We start from the raw sequence: 20,671 nt of genomic DNA, 5'->3' as shown, positions 1-20,671 counted from the left end.
GATAGATAACAGAAAACAGTGAAGATATTAGAAAGATAGGTGGTTAGATATATAGGCACCAAAATACAAGTGCAGCTGCCCAGATAAATCTATATAATAAGAGTTACCGGTAAAGAGAAGGGGTGGGGAGAAAAGGAAATAATAATGTATTTCCTATAATACAAAAGGATGGATATTTCTAAGTATGATGAAATGGGATCAATAAGGAAAATCTATACCTTAAGAAATCAGACATTTAAATGTGATGGTAAAATAAAAGAATACCTCAAACTGTTTGCCACACTAAGAACAAATTTGAAAACACTTTTAAAAGAAATACTCAGAAACAACAAAAAAAAAAAAGAAAGAAAGAAAGAGAGAAAGGCTGACTCAGGATTTTCAAGATGATGAAAGAGTAAGAGGACCCTAGGCTCCTAGACAACTACATAACTATTAAATCATCCTAAATCCCCCAGAAATCCACTTGAAGACTGACAGAACAAACTCCACAACTGAAGGGAAAGAAGAGGCCACGTCAAAGAAGATAGGAGGTCCAGAGACATGGTTTAGGGGAGAAATGGATTGTGGGTGCTGTGGAGGTGAGGGAGCCATGGTTGCGGAGAAGGGTGAGACAGAGAGAGAGAAGCACACAGAGGAAAACAAGAACTTTTCCCCAAAGTCACTGGCTTAGAAAACAAGGGGTTGAATTGCGAGTTCTTGCAACCACCAGGACTCAAACACTAGAGTTTTAAAGGTCTGTGGGCTTGCCTGGGATAGAGCCAGGAAGGCACTACCCTACTCCTGGAGAGAAGGCAGGCAAACAACCTGGGAGCAGACAGCATAGAAATAGTGATCTGACAAATGCCTGGGGCATACAGCCGGCGGGGGGGGGGGGGGGGGGGGGGGTGTAGGGAACATTATTCACTCTTCTTGGAACATGTCCCTGAGAGGCAGGTTTATGGAGATGCCTCTCTAAGGACAAAGGATTGGCTGGCACCATTTCCCTCCCCCACCCTTTAGCATAAACACAGAGTCACCTGAGGGAAGCAGCTCAGCCTGGACACTGGCTACCTAACTTGCTTACACCAAGCTCCACCGCCTGTACTCTGGTGGGACTGCCCTTCTCACTCAATCTTGCCTCAGCCCTAGTACAGAGGGCTCTCTCCCAAAAGACCAGCACATATCCCTGCACATGCCATGTTTCGCAACCAGAGAGTTCTGCAGGGCCTCAGTTCTGGTACAGTTGGTGTCAGTTCTCATTACACAAGAAGAGCAGAATACACCTAGTTAGAACTCACCACATTCAGGCCAGGGACCAAACACTGCCCATAGCAGGCATGGAGAGCCTCTGTAGATAACCAGCCTGAAGGATAGAGCAGCCAAACACAACAGCAGAGTGATGCACCACACACTGGAGATACTCCCTAAAGCACCAGACCCTGATCACTACATTAACTCTTCTTCATAAAGCTATTACTTTCAGGAGCAGGAGACCTAACTGGCTTTTCTCACATACAAAAGAAGGCAGAGTCTTAGACAAAATTCCAAGATGGAGGAAATTATCCCAGGTCAAAGAACAAGATAAGGCCATGGCCAGAAGGTTGATGGAGAACTTAAAGCAATTATCATAAGGATACTCACCAAGCTTGAGAAAAGAATAGAAGACATCAGTGACATAAAAGAGGTAAAAAAAGAATCAGAGAAGAAGAATGCAATCTATGAGATTGGAAATAGGCTTGATGCAATGAACAACAGACTGGAAGAAGGAGAGGAATGAACTAGTGACCTAGAAGACAAAATAATGGAATACAAGGAAGCTGAATCAAAGACAGAAAGAAGAATTATGCAACACAAGAATAGAATTAGGGAACTCACTGACTCCATCAAACGTAATAACATTAGTATTATAGTCCCAGAAGAAAGGAGAGAAAAGGGGACAAAAAATTTATTTGAAGAAATAACAGCAGAAAACTTCCCTAAACTGGGGGAGGAAGCAGACATCCAGATCCAGGAGGCACAGAGAACTCCCATCAAAATCAACAAAGTAGGCCAACATCAAGAAATACTGTAATTACATTTGCAAAATATAGTGATAAAGAAAAAAATCTTGGGGCGCCTGGGTGGCGCAGTCGGTTAAGCGTCCGACTTTAGCCAGGTCACGATCTCGCGGTCCGTGAGTTCGAGCCCCGCGTCAGGCTCTGGGCTGATGGCTCAGAGCCTGGAGCCTGTTTCCGATTCTGTGTCTCCCTCTCTCTCTGCCCCTCCCCCGTTCATGCTCTGTCTCTCTCTGTCCCAAAAATAAATAAAAAACGTTGAAAAAAAAAATTTAAAAAAAAAAAAGAAAAAAATCTTAAAAGCAGCAAGACAAAAGAAGTCATTAACTTATCAGGGAAAATCCATAAGGCTAGCTGGAGATTTCTCAACAGAAACTTGGCAAGCTAGAAGGGAGTGGCATGATATATTCAAAGTGCTGAATGAGAAAAATCTGCAGCCAAGAATATGCAATCAAGCAAGGCTATCATTCAGAATAGAAGGAGAGATAAAGAGTTTCCCAGACAAACAAAAACTAAAGGACTTCATGACCACTAAACCAGCCCTGCAATAGTAAAGGGTACTTTTTGACTGCAAAGGAGAGACCAAAAGCAACAAAGACAAGAAAGGATCAGAGAAAATCTCCAGAAACAATGGAAAAACAAGTAATAAAACAGCAATAAATACATACTTTGTATTTATTACTTTGAATGTAATGGACTAAATGCTCCAATCAAAAGAGAGTGGGTGTCAGGGCACCTAGGTGGGTAAGTCAGTTGAGCATCCAATTCTTTATTTCAGCTCAGGTCATGATCTCATGGTCTGTGAGACTGAGTCCTGCATCAGGCTCTGGGATGACAGCGTAGAGCCTGCTTGGGACTCTCTCTCTGCCTCTCTCTCTGCCCTTCCCCCCACCTCTCTCAAAATAAATAAATAAATAAATTTTAAATGAATAAATAAAACATGCTACTAAACTATAAATGGATCAACCAGGAAATCAAAGAGGAAATAAAAAGAATACATGGAAACATATGAAAATGAAAACACAATAGTCCAAACCTTTGGGATGCAGCGAAAGTGATCCTAAGAGGGAAATATATAACAATACAGTCCTACCTCAAGAAGCAAGAAAAATCTCAAATACACAACCTAACCTTACACCTAAAGGAGGCAGAAAATGAACAAATTAAGCCTTAAGCCAGCAGAAAGATGGAAATATTCAAAATTAGAGCAGAAATAAATTATATAGAAACTAAAGAACAATAGAACAGATCAATGAAACCAGGACCTGGTTCTTTGAAAAAAATAATAAAACTGACAAAACTCTAGCCAGACTCATCTAAAAGAATAGAGAAAAGACCCAAATAAATAAAATCACAAATGAGACAGGGGAAATCACAACCAACAACACAGAAATACAATTATAAGACAATATTACGAAAAAATATATGTTAACAAATTGAACAACCTGGAAAAAATGGACAAATTCCTAGAACCATATAAAAAAAGCTGAAAAGGGAAGAAACAGAAAATTTGAACAGACCAATAACCAGGAAAGAAATTGAATCACTAATCAAAAAAAACCTGACAAACAAAAGTCCAAGGCCAGATGGTTTCACTGGTGAATTCTACCAAACATTTAAAGAAAAGTTAATACCTATTCTTCTCAAACTATTCCAAAAAATGCAAGAGGAAGGAAAAGTTTCAAAATCATTCTATGAGGCCAGCATTACCCTGATTCCAAAACCTGATAAAGACACCACAAGAAAGGAAAACTACAGGACAATATCTCTGATAAACACAGATGCAAAAAATCCTCAACAAAATACTAGCAAACCTAATGCAACAATACATTAAATATATCATTCAGGGCGCCTGAGGGGCTCGATCACTTGAATGTCTGACTCTTGTTTTCAGTTCAGGTCATGATCTCATGATTTGTGAGATCAAGCCCCACATCTGGCTCTGTGCTGACACAGCAGAGCCTACTTGGGATTCTCTCTCCCCCTCTCTCTATTCCTCTCCCATGCTCACACATGTGTGCACTATTTCTCTTTCTTTCCCTCTCTCTCTCTCTCCCTCTCTCAAAATAAATAAATAAACATGAAAATATTTTTAAATAATTTTTAAAAAAAAAAAATCATTCACTACAATCAAGTGGGATTTATTCCTGGGTTGCACATGTGGTTCAATACTTGTCAATCAGGGATTCCTGGGTGGCTCAGTCAGTTAAGCGTCTGACTTCAGCTCAGGTCATGATCTTACAGCTCATGAGTTCAAGTCCTGCATCAGGCTCTGTGCTGACAGCTCAAAAGCCTGGAGCCTGCTTCGGATTCTGTCTCTCCCTCTCTCTCTGCCCTTCCCCTACTCGCTCTCTGTCTCTCTCTCCTTCAAAAATAAATAAACATTAAAAAAAAATTTTAGGGGGCGCCTGGGTGGCGCAGTCAGTTAAGCGTCCGACTTCAGCCAGGTCACGATCTCGCGGTCCGTGAGTTCGAGCCCCGCGTCAGGCTCTGGGCTGATGGCTCAGAGTCTGGAGCCTGTTTCCGATTCTGTGTCTCCCTCTCTCTCTGCCCCTCCCCCGTTCATGCTCTGTCTCTCTCTGTCCCAAAAATAAATAAAAAACGTTGAAAAAAAAAATTAAAAAAAAAAAAATTTTAGGGGCGCCTGAGCGGCTCAGTCAGTTAAGCATCCAACTTCGGCTCAGGTCATGATCTCACAGTCCGTGAGTTCAAGCCCCACGTCAGGCTCTGTGCTGACAGCTCAGAGCCTGGAGCCTGTTTCAGATTCTGTGTCTCCCTCTCTCTCTGCCCCTCCCCCTTCATGCTCTGTCTCTCTCTGTCTCAAAAATAAATAAACATTAAAAAAAATTTTTTTAGGGGCGCCTGGGTGGCGCAGTCGGTTAAGCCTCCGACTTCAGCCAGGTCACAATCTCGCGGTCCGTGAGTTCAAGCCCCATGTCGAGCTCTGGGCTGATGGCTCAGAGCCTGTTTCCGATTCTGTGTCTCCCTCTCTCTGCCCCTCCCCCGTTCATGCTCTCTCTCTGTCCCAAAAATAAATAAATGTTGAAAAAAAATTTTTTTTAATTTTTTTTAAAAACATTTGTGGGGCGCCTGGGTGGCGCAGTCGGTTAAGCGTCCGACTTCAACCAGGTCACGATCTCGCGGTCCGTGAGTTCGAGCCCCGCGTCAGGCTCTGGGCTGATGGCTCAGAGCCTGGAGCCTGTTTCCGATTCTGTGTCTCCCTCTCTCTCTGCCCCTTCCCCGTTCATGCTCTGTCTCTCTCTGTCCCAAAAATAAATAAACGATGAAAAAAAAAAATTTGTATGGCACAAAAACAGACACATAGACCAATGGAATCGAATAGAAACCCCAGAACTAGACCCACAAACGTATGGCCAACTAATCTTTGACAAAGCAGGAAAGAACATCCAATGGAAAAAAGACAGTCTCTTTAACAAATGGTGCTGGGAGAACTGGACAGCAACATGCACTAGACTGAAACTAGACCACTTTCTCACACCATTCACAAAAATAAACTCAAAATGGGTAAAGGACCCGAATGTGAGACAGGAAACCATCAAAACCCTAGAGGAGAAAGCAGGAAAAGACCTCTCTGACCTCAGCCGTAGCAATTTCTTACTTGACACATCCCCAAAGGCAAGGGAATTAAAAGCAAAAATGAACTACTGGGTCTTTATGAAGATAAAAAGTTTCTGCACAGCAAAGGAAACAACCAACAAAACTAAAAGGCAACCAATGGAATGGGAAAAGATATTTGCAAATGACATATCGGACAAAGGGCTAGTATCCCTAGCCCTTTAAAATCTATAAAGAGCTCACCAAACTCCACACCCGAAAAACAAATAACCCAGTGAAGAAATGGGCAGAAAACATGAATAGACACTTCTCTAAAGAAGACATCCGGATGGCCAACAGGCACATGAAAAGATGCTCAATGTCGCTCCTCATTAGGGAAATACAAATCAAAACCACACTCAGATATCACCTCACGCCAGTCAGAGTGGCCAAAATGAACAAATCAGGAGACGATAGATGCTGGCGAGGATGTGGAGAAACAGGAACCCTCTTGCACTGTTGGTGGGAATGCAAATTGGTGCAGCCACTCTGGAAAACAGTGTGGAGGTTCCTCAAAAAATTAAAAATACACCTACCCTATGACCCAGCAATAGCACTGCTAGGAATTTACCCAAGGGATACAGTACTGATGCATAAGGGGCACTTGTACCCCAATGTTTATAGCAGCACTCTCAACAATAGCCAAATTATGGAAAGAGCCTAAATGCCCATCGACTGATGAATGGATAAAGAAATTGTGGTTTATATACACAATGGAGTACTACGTAGCAATGAGAAAGAATGAAATATGGCCCTTTGTAGCAACGTGGATGGAACTGAAGAATGTGATGCTAAGTGAAATAAGCCATACAGAGAAAGACAGATACCATATGTTTTCACTCTTATGTGGATCCTGAGAAACTTAACAGAAACCCATGGGAGACGGGAAGGAAAAAAAAAAAAAAAAAAAAAAGAGGTTAGAGTGGGAGAGAGCCAAAGCATAAGAGACTCTTAAAAACTGAGAACATGGGGCGCCTGGGTGGCGCAGTCGGTTAAGCATCCGACTTCAGCCAGGTCACGATCTCGCAGTCCGGGAGTTCGAGCCCCGCGTCAGGCTCTGGGCTGATGGTTCAGAGCCTGGAGCCTGCTTCTGATTCTGTGTCTCCCTCTCTCTCTGCCCCTCCCCCATTTATGCTCTGTCTCTCTCTGTCCCAAAAATAAATAAACGTTGAAAAAAAAATTTTTTTTAAAAACTGAGAACAAACTGAGGGTTGATGGGGGGTGGGAGGGAGGGGTGTGTGATGGGTATTGAGGAAGGCACCTTTTGGGATGAGCACTGGGTGTTGAATGGAAACCAATTTGACAATAAACTTCACATATTGAAAAAAAAAAGATAAACAAAATACTTTTCACATGCTAAAAAAATTAAAATAAATTAAAAAAATAAAAAATAAAAACATTTGTAAATCTATCAATGTGATACATCACATTAGTATAAGAAAGGTTGAGAACCATATGATCCTCTCAATAGATGCAGAAAAAGCATTTGACAAAGTACAACATCCATTCGTGATTAAAAAAACCCTCAACAAAGTAGGATTTAGAGGAAACATACCTCAACATAATAAAGACCTTATAGGAAAAACACACAGTCAACATCATCCTAAATGTGGAAAAACTGAGAGCTTTTCTCCTAAGGTCAGGAACAAGACAAGAATGTCCACTCTCAACACTTGTATCCAACATAGTACTGGAAGCCACAGCCATAGCAATAAGACAACAAAAACTAATAAAGGTATCCAAATCAGCAAACAAGAAGTATTGACAGATAACATGATACTATCTATAGAAAACCCTAAAGAATCCACCAAAAAACTGCTGGAACTCATAAATGAATTGGTCAAAGTCATAAGATACAAAATCAACATACAGAAATCTGTTGCACTTTTATACACCAATAATAAAGTGGCAGAACAAGAAATCAAGGTATCAATCCCACTTACAATCGCAACAAAAATAAGATACCTAGCAATAAACCTAATGAAAGAGGTTAAAGACCTGTACTCTGAAAACTATAAAACATGGATGAAAGATTGAAGATGACACAAAGAAATGGAAAGACATTCCATGCTCATGGATTAGAAGAACAAATATTGTTAAAATGTCTATACTACCCAAAGCAATCTATACATTTAATGTAATCCCTATAAAAATACCAGAAGTATTTTTCTCAGAGGTAGAACAAACAATCCTAAAATTTGTATGGAACCACAAAAGACCCCAAAGAGCCAAACCACACTTAGAAAAACAGAGATGGAGGCATAACAATTCTGGACTTCAAGTTATATTACAAACCTATCATAATTGGGGTACCTGGATGGCTCAGTCAGTTAAGTGTCTGACTCTTGATTTCAGCTCAGGTCATGATCTCACAGTTCATGGGTTTGGGCCCCACGTTGGGCTCTGTGCTGACAGTGTGGAGCCTGCTTGGGATTCTCTGTCTCCTGATCTCTCTCTCTGACCCTCCCACACCGCATGCACAATCTTTCTCAAAAATAAATAAACTTTAAAAATAAAAAGAATGAAACAAAGCTGTCATAATCAAAACAGTATGGCACTGGCACAAAATAGGAACAATAGGTCAATACAACAGAATAGAAAACCCAGAAATAAACCCACAACTCTATGGTCAATTAATCTTTGACAAAGCAGGAAAGAATATCCAATGGGGGAAAATGTCTCTTCAACAAATGGTATTGGGAAAACTGGACAGCAACAGGCAAAAAAATTAAAATGGACCACTTTCTTACACCATACACAAAAATAATTTCAAAATGGATTGAAGACCTAAATGTGAAACATGAAACCATAAAAATTCTAGAAGAAAACACAGCAGTAATTTCTTTGACATAGGCCATAACAACTTCTTTCTAGAAATGTGTGTAATTTTTTTAGCAACTGTACTTCAATAAGGCTTTTTTAAGCTTCAAATTAAATGAAAAGTTTAAATTTCATGGAAGGATTAAATAATTTTAAAATTAAATAAACATAATCCATCAATACAATTTACTATATCAACAAAAAAATGTTTAAAATATATGATTATCTCAGTATATGCAGAAAATGCATAGTTAAAATTCAACATACATTCATGATTTTTTTAACTCCTAGAAAATTAGAAAGAGAAGTAAATTTTTCAACTTAATATAAGGCCTCCATGAAAAAACAACAACTAACATTAATCTTAATGGGAAAAACTGAATGCCTTTCACCTAAGATTGGGAACAAGGCAATGTCCACTGTCACTACTCATATTCAACACTGTTATAGAAGTCCACTTATAAAAGTGGAATAAGACATGAAAAAATATTGGAAAGAAAGAAATAAAACTGTCTTATTTGTAGACTGCATGATCATCAACACAAAATTCCAAAGATTCTACAAGGGCTACTGGAACTAATAAGTGAATTTAGCAAGATCACAAAGTGCAAGTAAACATATAAAAATCAACTATATTTCTATATATTAAAAATGAGCAATTACTGGAGTTTACAAGAAAGAGTACCAGAGACAAGACAGCTGTGTAAGTTCTCTGAAGATCTGCATACAGTCCCCTTGAGTCATCACTGAGTACTAATCAGCAAATGTATATAATGAAACTACCCAAGGTTTGATCTAGGCTTCTCTGGCTTCTTTCTGTATGAACCAAGAAGACATCTAGCTAACCCCCAAAACAAAGATCCCTGAAGCCACCTCCCTAAGGCAAAGACAACAGGTCTTTTTTTGTAGCTACAGAGACTTATTAATGAATTCCCATGCCTTCCTTGAGGGCACTTCCATTAGTTCCCTAGAAGCTAGACACAGCTTCAGGGTGAGCAGGCAAAAAGGAAACTGGAATTTCAGATGGAATCATGAAGGGTATAGAAAGGTGAACAGAAACCTGTTCACAATATTCTAGAATATGAGAAATATAGGGAAGCTTCTCAAAGCTTGAAAACAACGAAATTAAGACAAATCAAAAGACATCTAATATATAGACACATATTCATGATCTTAACAGATAGAAATTGTTGATAAAAACTGAAAAACTAAACCCAAAATCTATAAAGAACTCACCAAACTCAACACCCAAAACACAAGAAATGGGCAGAGGACATGAATAGACACTTTTCCAAAGAAGACATCCAGATGGCCAACAGACAAATGAAAAGCTGCTCAACATGACTCATCATCAGGGAAATACAAATCAAAACCACACTGAGATACCACTTTACACCAGTCAGAGTGGCTAAAATTAACAATTCAGGAAACAACAGATGCTGGTGAGGATGTGGAGAAACAGGAACCCTCCTGCACTGTTGGTGAAAATGCAAATTGGTGCAGCCACTCTGGAAAACAGTATGAAGGTTTCTCAAAAAATTAAAAATAAAATTATCCTACAACTGAGCAACTGCACTTCTAGGAATTTATTCAAAGGACACAGGAGTGCTGATTCATAGGAGCACTTGTACCCCAATGTTTACAGCAGCACTTTCAACAACAGCCAAATTATGGAAAGAGACCAAATGTCCATCAACTGATGAATGGATAAAGAAGATGTGGTTTTACATACAATGGAATACTACTTGGCAATGAGAAAGAATGAAATCCTGCCATTTGCAACAACGTGGATGGCACTGGAGTGTATTATGCTAAGTGAAATAAGTCAGTCACAGAAAGACAGATATCATATGTTTTCACTCATAGGTGGAACTTGAGAAACTTAACAGAAGACCATGGGAGAAGGGAAGGAGAAAAAATAGTTTCAAATAGAGAGGGAGGCAAACCATAAAAGACTCTTAAATACAGAGAACAGACTGAAGGTTGATGGGGGGTGGGAGGCAAGGGAAGGGGGAAATGGGTGATGGGCATGGAGGAAGGCACTTGTTGGGATGAGCACTGGGTATTGTATGTAAGCAATGAATCATGGGCATCTACCCTCAAAACCATATATATACATTGTATGTTATGTATGTATATATACAATGTATGTATATATACATTGTATGTTAGCTAACTTGACAAGAACTTATATTTAAAAATAATAATAAAATAAATCCTCACAAATAAAAATTCAGTAAAAAAAAAACTGAAAAACTAAGATTTCAGGAGAGGGAAAACAATTGTCCAAGGTCTCAGTGTTAATAACAGAACTAGACTAGATTCAAAGTCTTCTGATGTCTGATACAGAGGCATACCATGTCCACATCATGAAAAAGTACCCTTATTTAATGCCATGTCTGAGCATAATATTTGAGCAATACAATTTAAAATAAAATGAATATTGTGATCAGGCTGGACATATATGGCTATGCTTCAGGGCTAGCCAAAATTATAAGGATGACAAAGTTGTCTGATACCTTTTGACCTACTTACCAGTTCTCAAAAAAATTTATGAACAGAGAAAACAGACTCGTAACTATAGAGAACAGAGGGTTATCGTGGCGGGGGGGGGGGGATGGTGAAATAGCCGATGGGAATTAAAAGTACACTTATAATGATAAGCATGGAAAACTGTACAGGACTGTTGAATCACTATATTGAACACCTGAAATGAATATAACACTGTATGTTAACTATACTGGAATTAAAATTTTAAGCTAAATTAAAAAAAACTACTAACAGTTATTACCAACTACATTATCAACAACTGATAGGGACACATATTCATTAGGAAGCAAGCTCTTAGGTAAGTATTTTGTCATCTTCTCGGGGGATTTTTGACAAATTGTCCTGCTTACAATTTGTAGCCAGAACAACTATATCCTGAGTAAATAAGTGAATTCTGATTACAAATTCCCCTGAGTACCACTTGGTTTTTTTCCCAGCACTGATCCCCTGAGTCTGCAATAGAAGAGTCTATAAAGCAAATGTCTCTTTTCATTGAATGGAACCTGTTCAGAGCCTCTCACATGACCTAAAACTTCAGAACCTTAGATTCCAGAAGGAACCATGGACCATAGCACAAGGGGGAAGCTTCCAGCCCCACCTCAGACTTTCCCTGACCCTTCTGCTGCATGATTTGGATGTTGACTAAGTAACAGAATTTTGTCTTTGGATAGCTATTTTTTAGGATTGTTGCTGCCGTAAGGGAAGAAAAGGCTAGATACAAAAGAAGAATGGGTCAAGAAAAGATTTCTATGGAAATGTAATCCTGTGACTATTTGTACAGAGTTGCCTCCACATTTCGCTGCAAGTCTGAGCTCTTTTCATGAAACCACAGAGGACTTGCCAGACTGTACACTCCCTGCTCCCTCTTTGGGGGATCCTCAGAGGCCTGACAAGCTTGTGTTGTCCCTGGGCTGGTGAGTTCCTGAGGCCCCTTCTCAGATAACCAGTCACTGTGCAGAAAAGGAGGGAGCCACAGAGCATAGTTTCCCTTGTCAGAGCCCCTAAATGACCCAAGACCAAGGTTTCTGAATTACTAGGCAAATTGGCTACTGCTCCTATGAGCTTTCTTGTGCTCATTCTCAGAAAACAACAGGTTAAGAAATTTAAAAATAAAAAAAAAATTAAAAAAATAAAGCTAGAGGATAGTCCTCTCCAGAAAGAAAATGAGCCTCTTTGCAAACACTGGCTGCCTGTGGGAGAGGAGAGAGGCAACAGGTCCCTAGGCAAAAATTTTCTAAACTTTTCTAATCATATATCCCATCAGTGAAAACTTTTAAATGAAGTTGAGGAAGTATCACCAATATATGTGTATGTTAATTAATTTTTAAATTATTTACATATACAGATACATAAGTGTATAGTTTATGTTTTAAAACATAGACAGAACTTTTTTTTTTCATGAAGTATAGTTGCCTGGCAATGTTATATTAGTCTCGAGTAAGACCTGAAACCATAAAACTCCTAAAAGAAAACATAGGTGGTAACCTCTTAGACATTGGTCTTACAACGTTTTTCTGGAGAAACAGACTTCTAATGAACTAAAAATAAATTCCATAGTTTAGCAACTTTAAGATATACATTTCAACATCTCTAAAACTAGAAAGCATCTCATGATCAATGGCATTTTAGCATGAGGTTATTGTCTAGTTGGGGTAGCATCTTTCCTTCTTAATGGCACATAAAATAATAGTGTGTCTCACACTAAATTGCACCTTAGATTTTATGAAATGGTGTAACTAGAAGGCTCTCATATCTACTGCGGTGAGTCATCTGGCACACCCCACAATGTAGGTATCCCCCATATTTAAAGAGCAGTGAAAGGGACCAAGGGGGGGGAGGTCTTGGGTCATTGGTCTCCAATTAAAAGGAGAGAAAATCCCTCATAAGAATTCCATAGATTTCTCCAAAGAAAAACCTCCTTTCTACTCAATAAAACAACACACCTAAGAGCCTCAGAGAATCTGATCAAGGCAAGGAAACATTCAAGAAGCTTCCACTTATTTTTTAGGTTCTCACCATGGCCCTAGGCCAATAGTTAATATCTGTGAAGTTTATCTTTCTTATCAAAACCTGGGTGCAATAAGCCTCACAGTATTTCATGTCTTGCCAGAACTGCCCTAGAAACCTTTATAGGTAACTATCATACCCCAGGGATCAGTATGAGAAAGGGGTCTGAGCACCTGATAGATATTTTTTCAAAGAAGACATACATATGCCAAACAAATACATGAAAAGATGCCAACATCACTAATCATCAAGTAAATGTAAATCAAAACCACAATGATATGTCATCTCACACCTGTCAGGATGTCTACTATCAAAAAGACAAGAGGTAACAAGTACTGGTGAGAATGTGGAGAAAAGAGAACCATTGTGCACTGTTGACAGAAATGTAAATTTGCACAGCCACTATGGAAAACAGTGTAGAGGTTCCTCAAGAAATTAAAAATAGAACTACCATATGATCCAGCAATCCCACTTCTGGGTATATATCCAAGGGAAACAAAATCATTATCTCAAAGAGATCCCTGCACTCCCATGTTCATTACAACATTATTCACAGTATTCAAGGTATGGAAACAACCTAGTTGGCCATCAATGGATGAATGGATAAAGAAAATGTAATATATATAATGGACTATTATTTGGCCTCAAAAAAGAAGGCAGTCCTGCCACTTGCAATGACATAGATGAACTTGGAGGCCATTATACTATGTGAAATGAGCCAGACAAAAACAAATACTGTATGGTATCTTTTAAATTTTTTTTTTCAACGTTTTTATTTATTTTTGGGACAGAGAGAGACAGAGCATGAACGGGGGAGGGGCAGAGAGAGAGGGAGACACAGAATCGGAAACAGGCTCCAGGCTCCGAGCCATCAGCCCAGAGCCTGACGCGGGGCTCGAACTCACGGACCGCGAGATCGTGACCTGGCTGATGTCGGACGCTTAACCGACTGCGCCACCCAGGCGCCCCTGTATGGTATCTTTTATATGTAGGATCTAAATAAAAAGTCAAACTCAAGGAAACAGAGTAGAATGGTGGTTACCATGGGCTGGGTGGGGGTAAATAGGGAGAGGTTGGTAGAAGTGTACAAGCTTTCAGTTATAAGATGAATAAGGTCTGAAGACCTAATGTATAACATAGTGACTGTCCGTGTCCCTTCTGCTAGCAGCTCTTGGTCTTTTGGCCATCCTGGTGGTTCCTGGAGGGGCCGGCTGCCTCGCTCCTAGCCTTGCGAACCCGGCCCAGGCCGCGGGTGGGGAGGCATCCTCTGGTACAGGAGGCTTCCGGAACCGGGCTGCACTTGCCAAAGCGCCGGCTCTGGCCCAGCTCCCTGCGTGGGAACTGGAAGGGGCCTCGGGGAGCAGACAAGCCCAGGCGCCGTAGGCTTAGCAGACGTAGCCGTGTACTTCTCGCTGTAGGAGTGGGGGTGTCTGCGGCCTGCTCAGAGGGCCTGTAGCTGGACGTGGTGCCGGACACCTACAGTCATCTGGGCGCACTCGGTGAAGTCCCGCCTACTCGCCTGGGCCACCTCCCGGCCCACCCCGCCCACACTCGGGCTGGCACCCGCAGTGAGAGGCCCCAGGTCAGGAAGTCGGGACAGCAGGGGGCGGCCTCCGCATGGCGTTTGCGTTCTCCCAGGGTTCCGAGGCACTAAGCCAGCCCTCATCTGGGTGGAGGAAGGGGCCGACCTGTGGGGCCCTGATGCCCGGGGTCCGGAGGTGGAAGAGTGTCTGACAGAAACAGACTCAGATTCCAGAAAAGGACGGGAAAGGACAAAGAGAAAGGACTGAGGCACCGGAGAAGATCCTTTCTGTGGAAGCTCAGCCTCCTGGGCTGAAGGCTCTGAAACACCCTTCTGCTGGGCTCCCTCAGAGCTTGGAGCGACCATCCAAGGCAACCCGCCGAGCTCACCCCCCACTCTGTGCCCACCCCGTCCCCAGAGCAGGCCAGCGTCACGGTTGCTACATGAGCGGAAGGAGTTTTGCCTGGCGCTCGGCCCTGGTGGCGCACCTGTGCACCCACATGGGCGAGAAGCCTTTCTGTAGCCCTGACTGTGGCAAGGGTTTTGGCCCTTTCTCCTCTCCGAGCAAGCACCGGGCCAGCTATGGCGAGAGCCGTCCTGCCGCTGCCTGGACCGTGGCCGGGCTTCCCCCAGCGCTCAGCCCTCACCACTCACCTACGGGTCCATGCTGACCAGAAGCCCTGCCGACGTGATGACTGTGGCCGCTGCTTTAGCCGGAGCTCTGCCAGCTCCAAGCACCAGCGGGTCCACGGCAGCGAGACTCCCTTCCAGTGCAAGGACTGTGGCCGCGCCACTGCCCATGCGTCAGACCTTCGGCGTCACGTGCGCACGCACACCGGAGACAAGCCCTACCCATGCCCAGACTGCGGGCGCTGCTTCTTCAGAGCTCAGAAATGGCGGCGCATCGGTGGACCCACAGCGGACCACCGCTACCTCTGTCCTCAACGTGGCAGGCGCTTTGGCCAGAAGTCAGCCGTGGCCAAGCACCAGTGGGTCCATAGGCCTGGTGCCGGGAGACACAGAGGCCAGGGTGCCAGTGGGTTGCCTGTGCCCCTGGCCCCTGGCCACGGGGACCTGGACCCACCTGTGGGCTTCCAACACTACCCAGAAATATACCAGGAGTGTGGGTGATGGTCTCAAAGGTTGCAAGCCCAAGGGTGGAGATCTAGACGTTGCCTGAGGCCCAGGCTGGGCTCAGGGGCCTGAACCTCTGTGGCGGCTCCAGGGAAGTCACAGAACTCTGGACAAGAGGTGGACCTGGGGGATGAGGACCATCTTACCTTACGCCTTCACACGCTGGATCTGCTGACACCTTGCTCCCAACTGTCCCAGACTCTAGAATCCCCCTTTGCCGAATTAAGACGTGAGGTAAGCACCTTCACAAGACAACCCCTGTGGGGACGGAAAAGCTGTTTCTCAGCTTAGACAAGAGGACTGAAGTAGAAAAGAACTTTGTTTTATCCATTGTCCTTTTAGTGCAGAAATTGAAAACTGGTGGCCATGTACTGAATCTGGCTTGCAGCAACCTTTTAAACATTATTTTGGGCCCAACCAGCATTTTAAAATGTTACAAATTACTGGTTAAGATTTAAAAAGATATTTCTTTCACACATAGGTTTCTGGCCTCTTCAAAGGTTTGGCAACTTGATCTGAGCTGAGGGACAGCTGTTCGCCATGCCCACCACTCCATATCCGCTCCTGTCCAATGTCAGCTGGCACTTGTCATTGTCCATGTCTCTGGTAAAGCAGGCGCTCTCCATCTGGCATTTTCCCCTCATTTACGTGACCTGTTTGGCTCCTATATTCATTTGGGTTTGCACTCTGGTGTACAACATTCATGTTTTCCTGAATCAGGGATTCAGGTAGACAGCATATATGTGAAAGGGTGGCAGGAGAGAAGTAAAAGCAGATTTTATTTAAAAAAAAAAAAAAAGACCATAGACTATAGTGGATAATACTGTACTGTGTAATTGAAATTTCTTAAGGGAATAGAACTTAAATGTTCTCAACAAAAACAAAAAAAAAAATGCTTAATATGTGAGGTGATGGATGTGCTAATTAACTGTGGGGTCCTTTCACGATGTATACATATATCAAATCATCATAATGTATACTTTAAATATCTTACAATTTTATTTATAAATTATACCTCGATATATCTGGGGGTGGGGGGAGGGAAGGGAGTCTGAGTAAAAATAAGACACCCCCTCTCTTCCAGTAATTTACAATCCAGATGCAAATGTCAGGCAACTTTTAATAAGGGTTCAATGTAAGCAAACAGCAAGGTAAGTAAAAAATGCTTCTTATTCCAAAATATATGCTACATATGCAAGCAATGCTTTAAGAAGTAGAAAATTTTGTTGTGAAACCGAGAGTTGATGGAAGGTAGTGGGTGGGAGATGGGCTAAATGGGTGATGGGTATTAAGGAGAGCACTTGTCAGGGCACCTGGGTGGCTAAGTCAGTTACGCATCTAACTTCAGCTCAAGTCATGATCTCACAGTTTGTGGGTTCAAGCCCTGCATCAGGCTCTGTGCTGACAGCTCAGAGCCTGGAGCCTGCTTAGGATTCTGTGTCTCCCTCTGTCTCTGCCCCTCCCCGACTTGTTCTCTGTCTCTCTCTGTCTCTCAAAAATAAATAAACATTTAAAAATTAAAAAAAAAAAAAAAGGAGGGCACTTGTGTTGAGCACTGGGTGTTATATGCAAGTGATGATTCACTAAACTCTACCCCTGAAAACAATAATACACTGTATATTAACTAACTAGAACTTAAATAAAAAATTTGAAGGAAAAAAATTTTTTGTTGTGAATACAGATCTGAGAAGACCAGTGCATCTACTGATAAGGGAAAGGTAAGTGCTGAGCAGATGAACAAAAAGCAGTCCCTAAGCTCAAGATGTTTGTGGCCTGGCAGGGAAGACAGGTTCTATCCTACATCACTGACTCTACAGAAATATAACAGAGGCACAAATTATGTGTTACCAGAGCTGGGAGAAAGCAGAAGAATCAGCAGGCCTACAGGAAAGGCCTCATGTAAGAGGTCACACTTAGACTGGATCTTGAAGGATGAATAGGTGTTTGCCAGTTCTAAAGAGAACTGGGGGAAGAGCAGAGAATTCTTTGTAGCCTTTTTCAGAGCAAATAAAAGAAATAAAAGAGGAAAGAAATAAGGAAAGGAGAGGGAAAAGTCACTGACATTCAATAATACCTCAAAGATTCTGAAAGATCTAGGCTGATTTCTGACTAGGGAAGAGTCTCCAGAAGCTTCTGCTCTGCTTCCCTGAATCTATAGGGAGACAGTGGACAGGTAAAAGAATGATGCACTTTAGGAGAAATTTTCATCTTCATCCTAATTTCTGATGCTCCTATCTGCCCAGGTTGCACATTTCTGGAAAGGGCTGAGGCCCACAATGGCCAATCAGACCATAGTGACTGAGTTCTTCCTCCAAGGCCTGACAGACACCAAAGAGCTTCAGGTGGCAGTTTTCCTGCTCCTGCTGCTTGCCTACCTTGTGACTGTCTCTGGAAACCTGGTTGTCATCAGCCTGACCTTGCTGGACACACGCCTGCAAACCCCTATGTACTTCTTCCTCCGGAATCTGTCCTGCCTAGAAATTTGGTTCCAAACCGTCATCGTGCCCAAGATGTTGCTCAACATTGCCACAGGGACCAAGACCATCAGTTTTGCTGGCTGCATTACTCAGGACTTTTTCCACATCTTCCTGGGGGCTACAGAGTTCCTCCTCCTCACAGCCATGGCCTATGACCGGTATATTGCCATCTGCCAGCCCCTCCACTACCCCATCCTCATGAGCAACAGAGTCTACACACAGCTTATCCTCACCTGCTGGCTGGAAGGATTCTTCTTCATCATAGTGCCTGTCATCCTGACCAGTCAGCTTCCATTCTGTGACACCCACATCAACCACTTCTTCTGCGACTATACGCCTCTAATGGAGGTGGTATGCAGTGGGCCACAGGTGTTAGAAATGGTGGATTTTACCCTGGCCGTGGTGGCACTGGTCAGCACTCTAGTGCTGATCACCGTATCCTATGTCCAGATCATCCGGACAATTGTCAGGATCCCCTCGGTCCAAGAGAGAAAGAAAGCTTTCTCCACCTGTTCCTCCCATATCATTGTGGTCACCCTGTGCTATGGCAGCTGCTTCTTCATGTATGTGAAGCCCTCTCCTGGCAAGGGGGTTGATTTCAACAAAGGAGTGTCCCTAATCAATACAATTATTGCCCCCCTCTTGAATCCCTTTATCTACACTCTCAGGAACCAACAAGTTAAGCAAGTAGTGAAAGACCTGATCAGGAAAATGGCATGGCTCCAAAATAAATGACAGTCCTACAAGTCACCTTCCAGGGAAATAGGACTCTCCTCCCCAGAGTCCAAGAATTCTACAAAAAAGTATTTTCAAGGTTAAGCTTTCATGAATACTTTCTTCAAAATCCTCAAAGCTTTTCCAGCTTCCATCCATTCCCTGGTCCCAAAGCCACACCCGTATTTTAGGTATTTGTTATGTCAGCACCCCACTTCCAGGTACCAAAATATGTATTAATTACCTATTGCCCCTTGATGACTTACACACAAAACCTAGTGGCGTAAAACAACAAACATTTGTCATCTCATAGCTTCAGTGGGCCAGAACCTGGGTGATTAGATCAGTAACTCCTGCTTAAGGTGACTCACGAGATTGTAGTCAGGCTGTCAACCAGGGCTGTGGCCTCATCGAAAGTCATGATTGAGGGCGCATGTGCTTCCAAGTTCACTCACTTGGTTGTCAGTAGAAATATCCCTGTGGGACCAAAACCAATGCTCCCTATAGACCAGGCAGGGAGGTGAAGAAAAAAGAAAGAAAAGTAAGACTGGGTCAAGAGTCTGAACAGGGACCACTCAAAAACATAGTAGTTTCAGGGCTATGCAGTCCTGGGTGACTCAGTCAGTTAAGCATCCAACTTCGGCTCAGGTCATGATCTCACGGTTCATGGGTTTGAGCCTCACATCGGGCTCTGTGCTTACAGCTCAGAGCCTGGAGCCTGTTTCAGATTCTGTGTCTCCCTCTGTCTCTCTGCCTCCCCTGCTTGTCTTCTGTCTCTCTCTCTCTCTCTCAAAAATAAATAAACATTAAAAAAATTATCTAAGTAAAAACACAGTAGTGTCCCCCAATGACAAATCTAAATGTCCCTCTGTATGAAGAGGCAGCTCTGAAACTCCAGGAAGACAGGGTATTAACCAGACATCAAGGGAAAATTTGAGTTGCACACACAGTCACAGACTTCGGACTCCAGCTACACCATCATATGCACCACTGCTAGACTTCCAGAGCTTAGGCCTCACTCACCCTCCTGACCTTTCCCCACATCCCTTATGCCAAGTTCACCACATTCACCCCACTGTCAGCCTCCTCTTTCTCTGCTCCCAAGATAGCTTTATCCTAAAGGAACAGGAAGTCCCCAGACCTGGCCTGTTCTGGCTTCATGCCTCCCCCTTCAATCCTGGCCTTCACGGCTGCTCAGGAATCTCTTTCCTCGCCTCTGAAATCCCTGACAAAAATCCTTGGGGGACAATATTTCTGTCTTCAATCATGATCCCTTCCCTTTCCCACTCTTTCTCTCCTTGGTCAGCTCATTACATAATTTTCAGAAAAGCATGAAGCTGTGCAACCTAAGCCCAGAAAAATTCACTCCCTTCACCTCAGTGTATCTCTGGCTCTGCATCTGCTTTCTCATCCTTGCCTCCTCTTTCAAAGGAGAGGGATCTCTGGATCTCTGTTACCTCAAAAGATGCAACATGGTGCCGGGGGTATTAAAAACAACATAAGAGCGCCTGGGTGGCTCAGCTGGTTAAGCATCCAACTCTTTATTTGGGCTCAGGTAATGATCTCATGGTTCATGAGATCGAGCCCCACATCGGGCTCTGTGCTGACAACATGGAGCTGTTTGGGATTCTCTCTCTCCCTCTCTCTCTGCCCCTCCCCTGATCACCCTCTCTCTACCTCTCTCTCAAAACAAACATTATTTTCAAAAAAGAACACAAATTCTCAAGCTAAGCAGGCCTTTATTTAGACCCTACTTCTCCTGGTTTCTAGTTTATGTGGCCTTGAGCCTGGGTTCCCTT

The 20,671-nt window shown here is 42.7% G+C and overlaps 1 protein-coding gene and 1 pseudogene across 1 annotated transcript; both read left to right on the top strand.

The window, feature by feature from the left end:
• The first annotated feature begins 589 nt into the window (after positions 1 to 589).
• On the top strand, positions 590 to 15,678 carry LOC112863747 (zinc finger protein 764-like; annotated as a pseudogene).
• Positions 15,679 to 17,957: 2,279 nt separating this feature from the next.
• LOC112863748 (olfactory receptor 2AP1-like) lies at positions 17,958 to 18,893 on the top strand. The gene has a single exon (XM_025926885.1). It carries the CDS (start codon positions 17,958 to 17,960, stop codon positions 18,891 to 18,893), a length of 936 nt encoding a protein of 311 aa, XP_025782670.1.
• Positions 18,894 to 20,671: the final 1,778 nt, after the last annotated feature.

Source organism: Puma concolor, chromosome B4 (genome assembly GCF_028749965.1).
Source record: "Puma concolor isolate L17-30 chromosome B4, mPumCon1.1.hap2, whole genome shotgun sequence".
Lineage (NCBI taxonomy): Eukaryota > Metazoa > Chordata > Mammalia > Carnivora > Felidae > Puma > Puma concolor.
This window is presented reverse-complemented; position numbering and strand designations above follow the sequence as displayed.

Coding starts and splice junctions, on each gene's coding strand:
- LOC112863748 (XM_025926885.1), top strand. CDS start 17,958: ATGGCCAATCAGACCATAGTGACTGAGTTCTTCCTCCAAGGCCTGACA.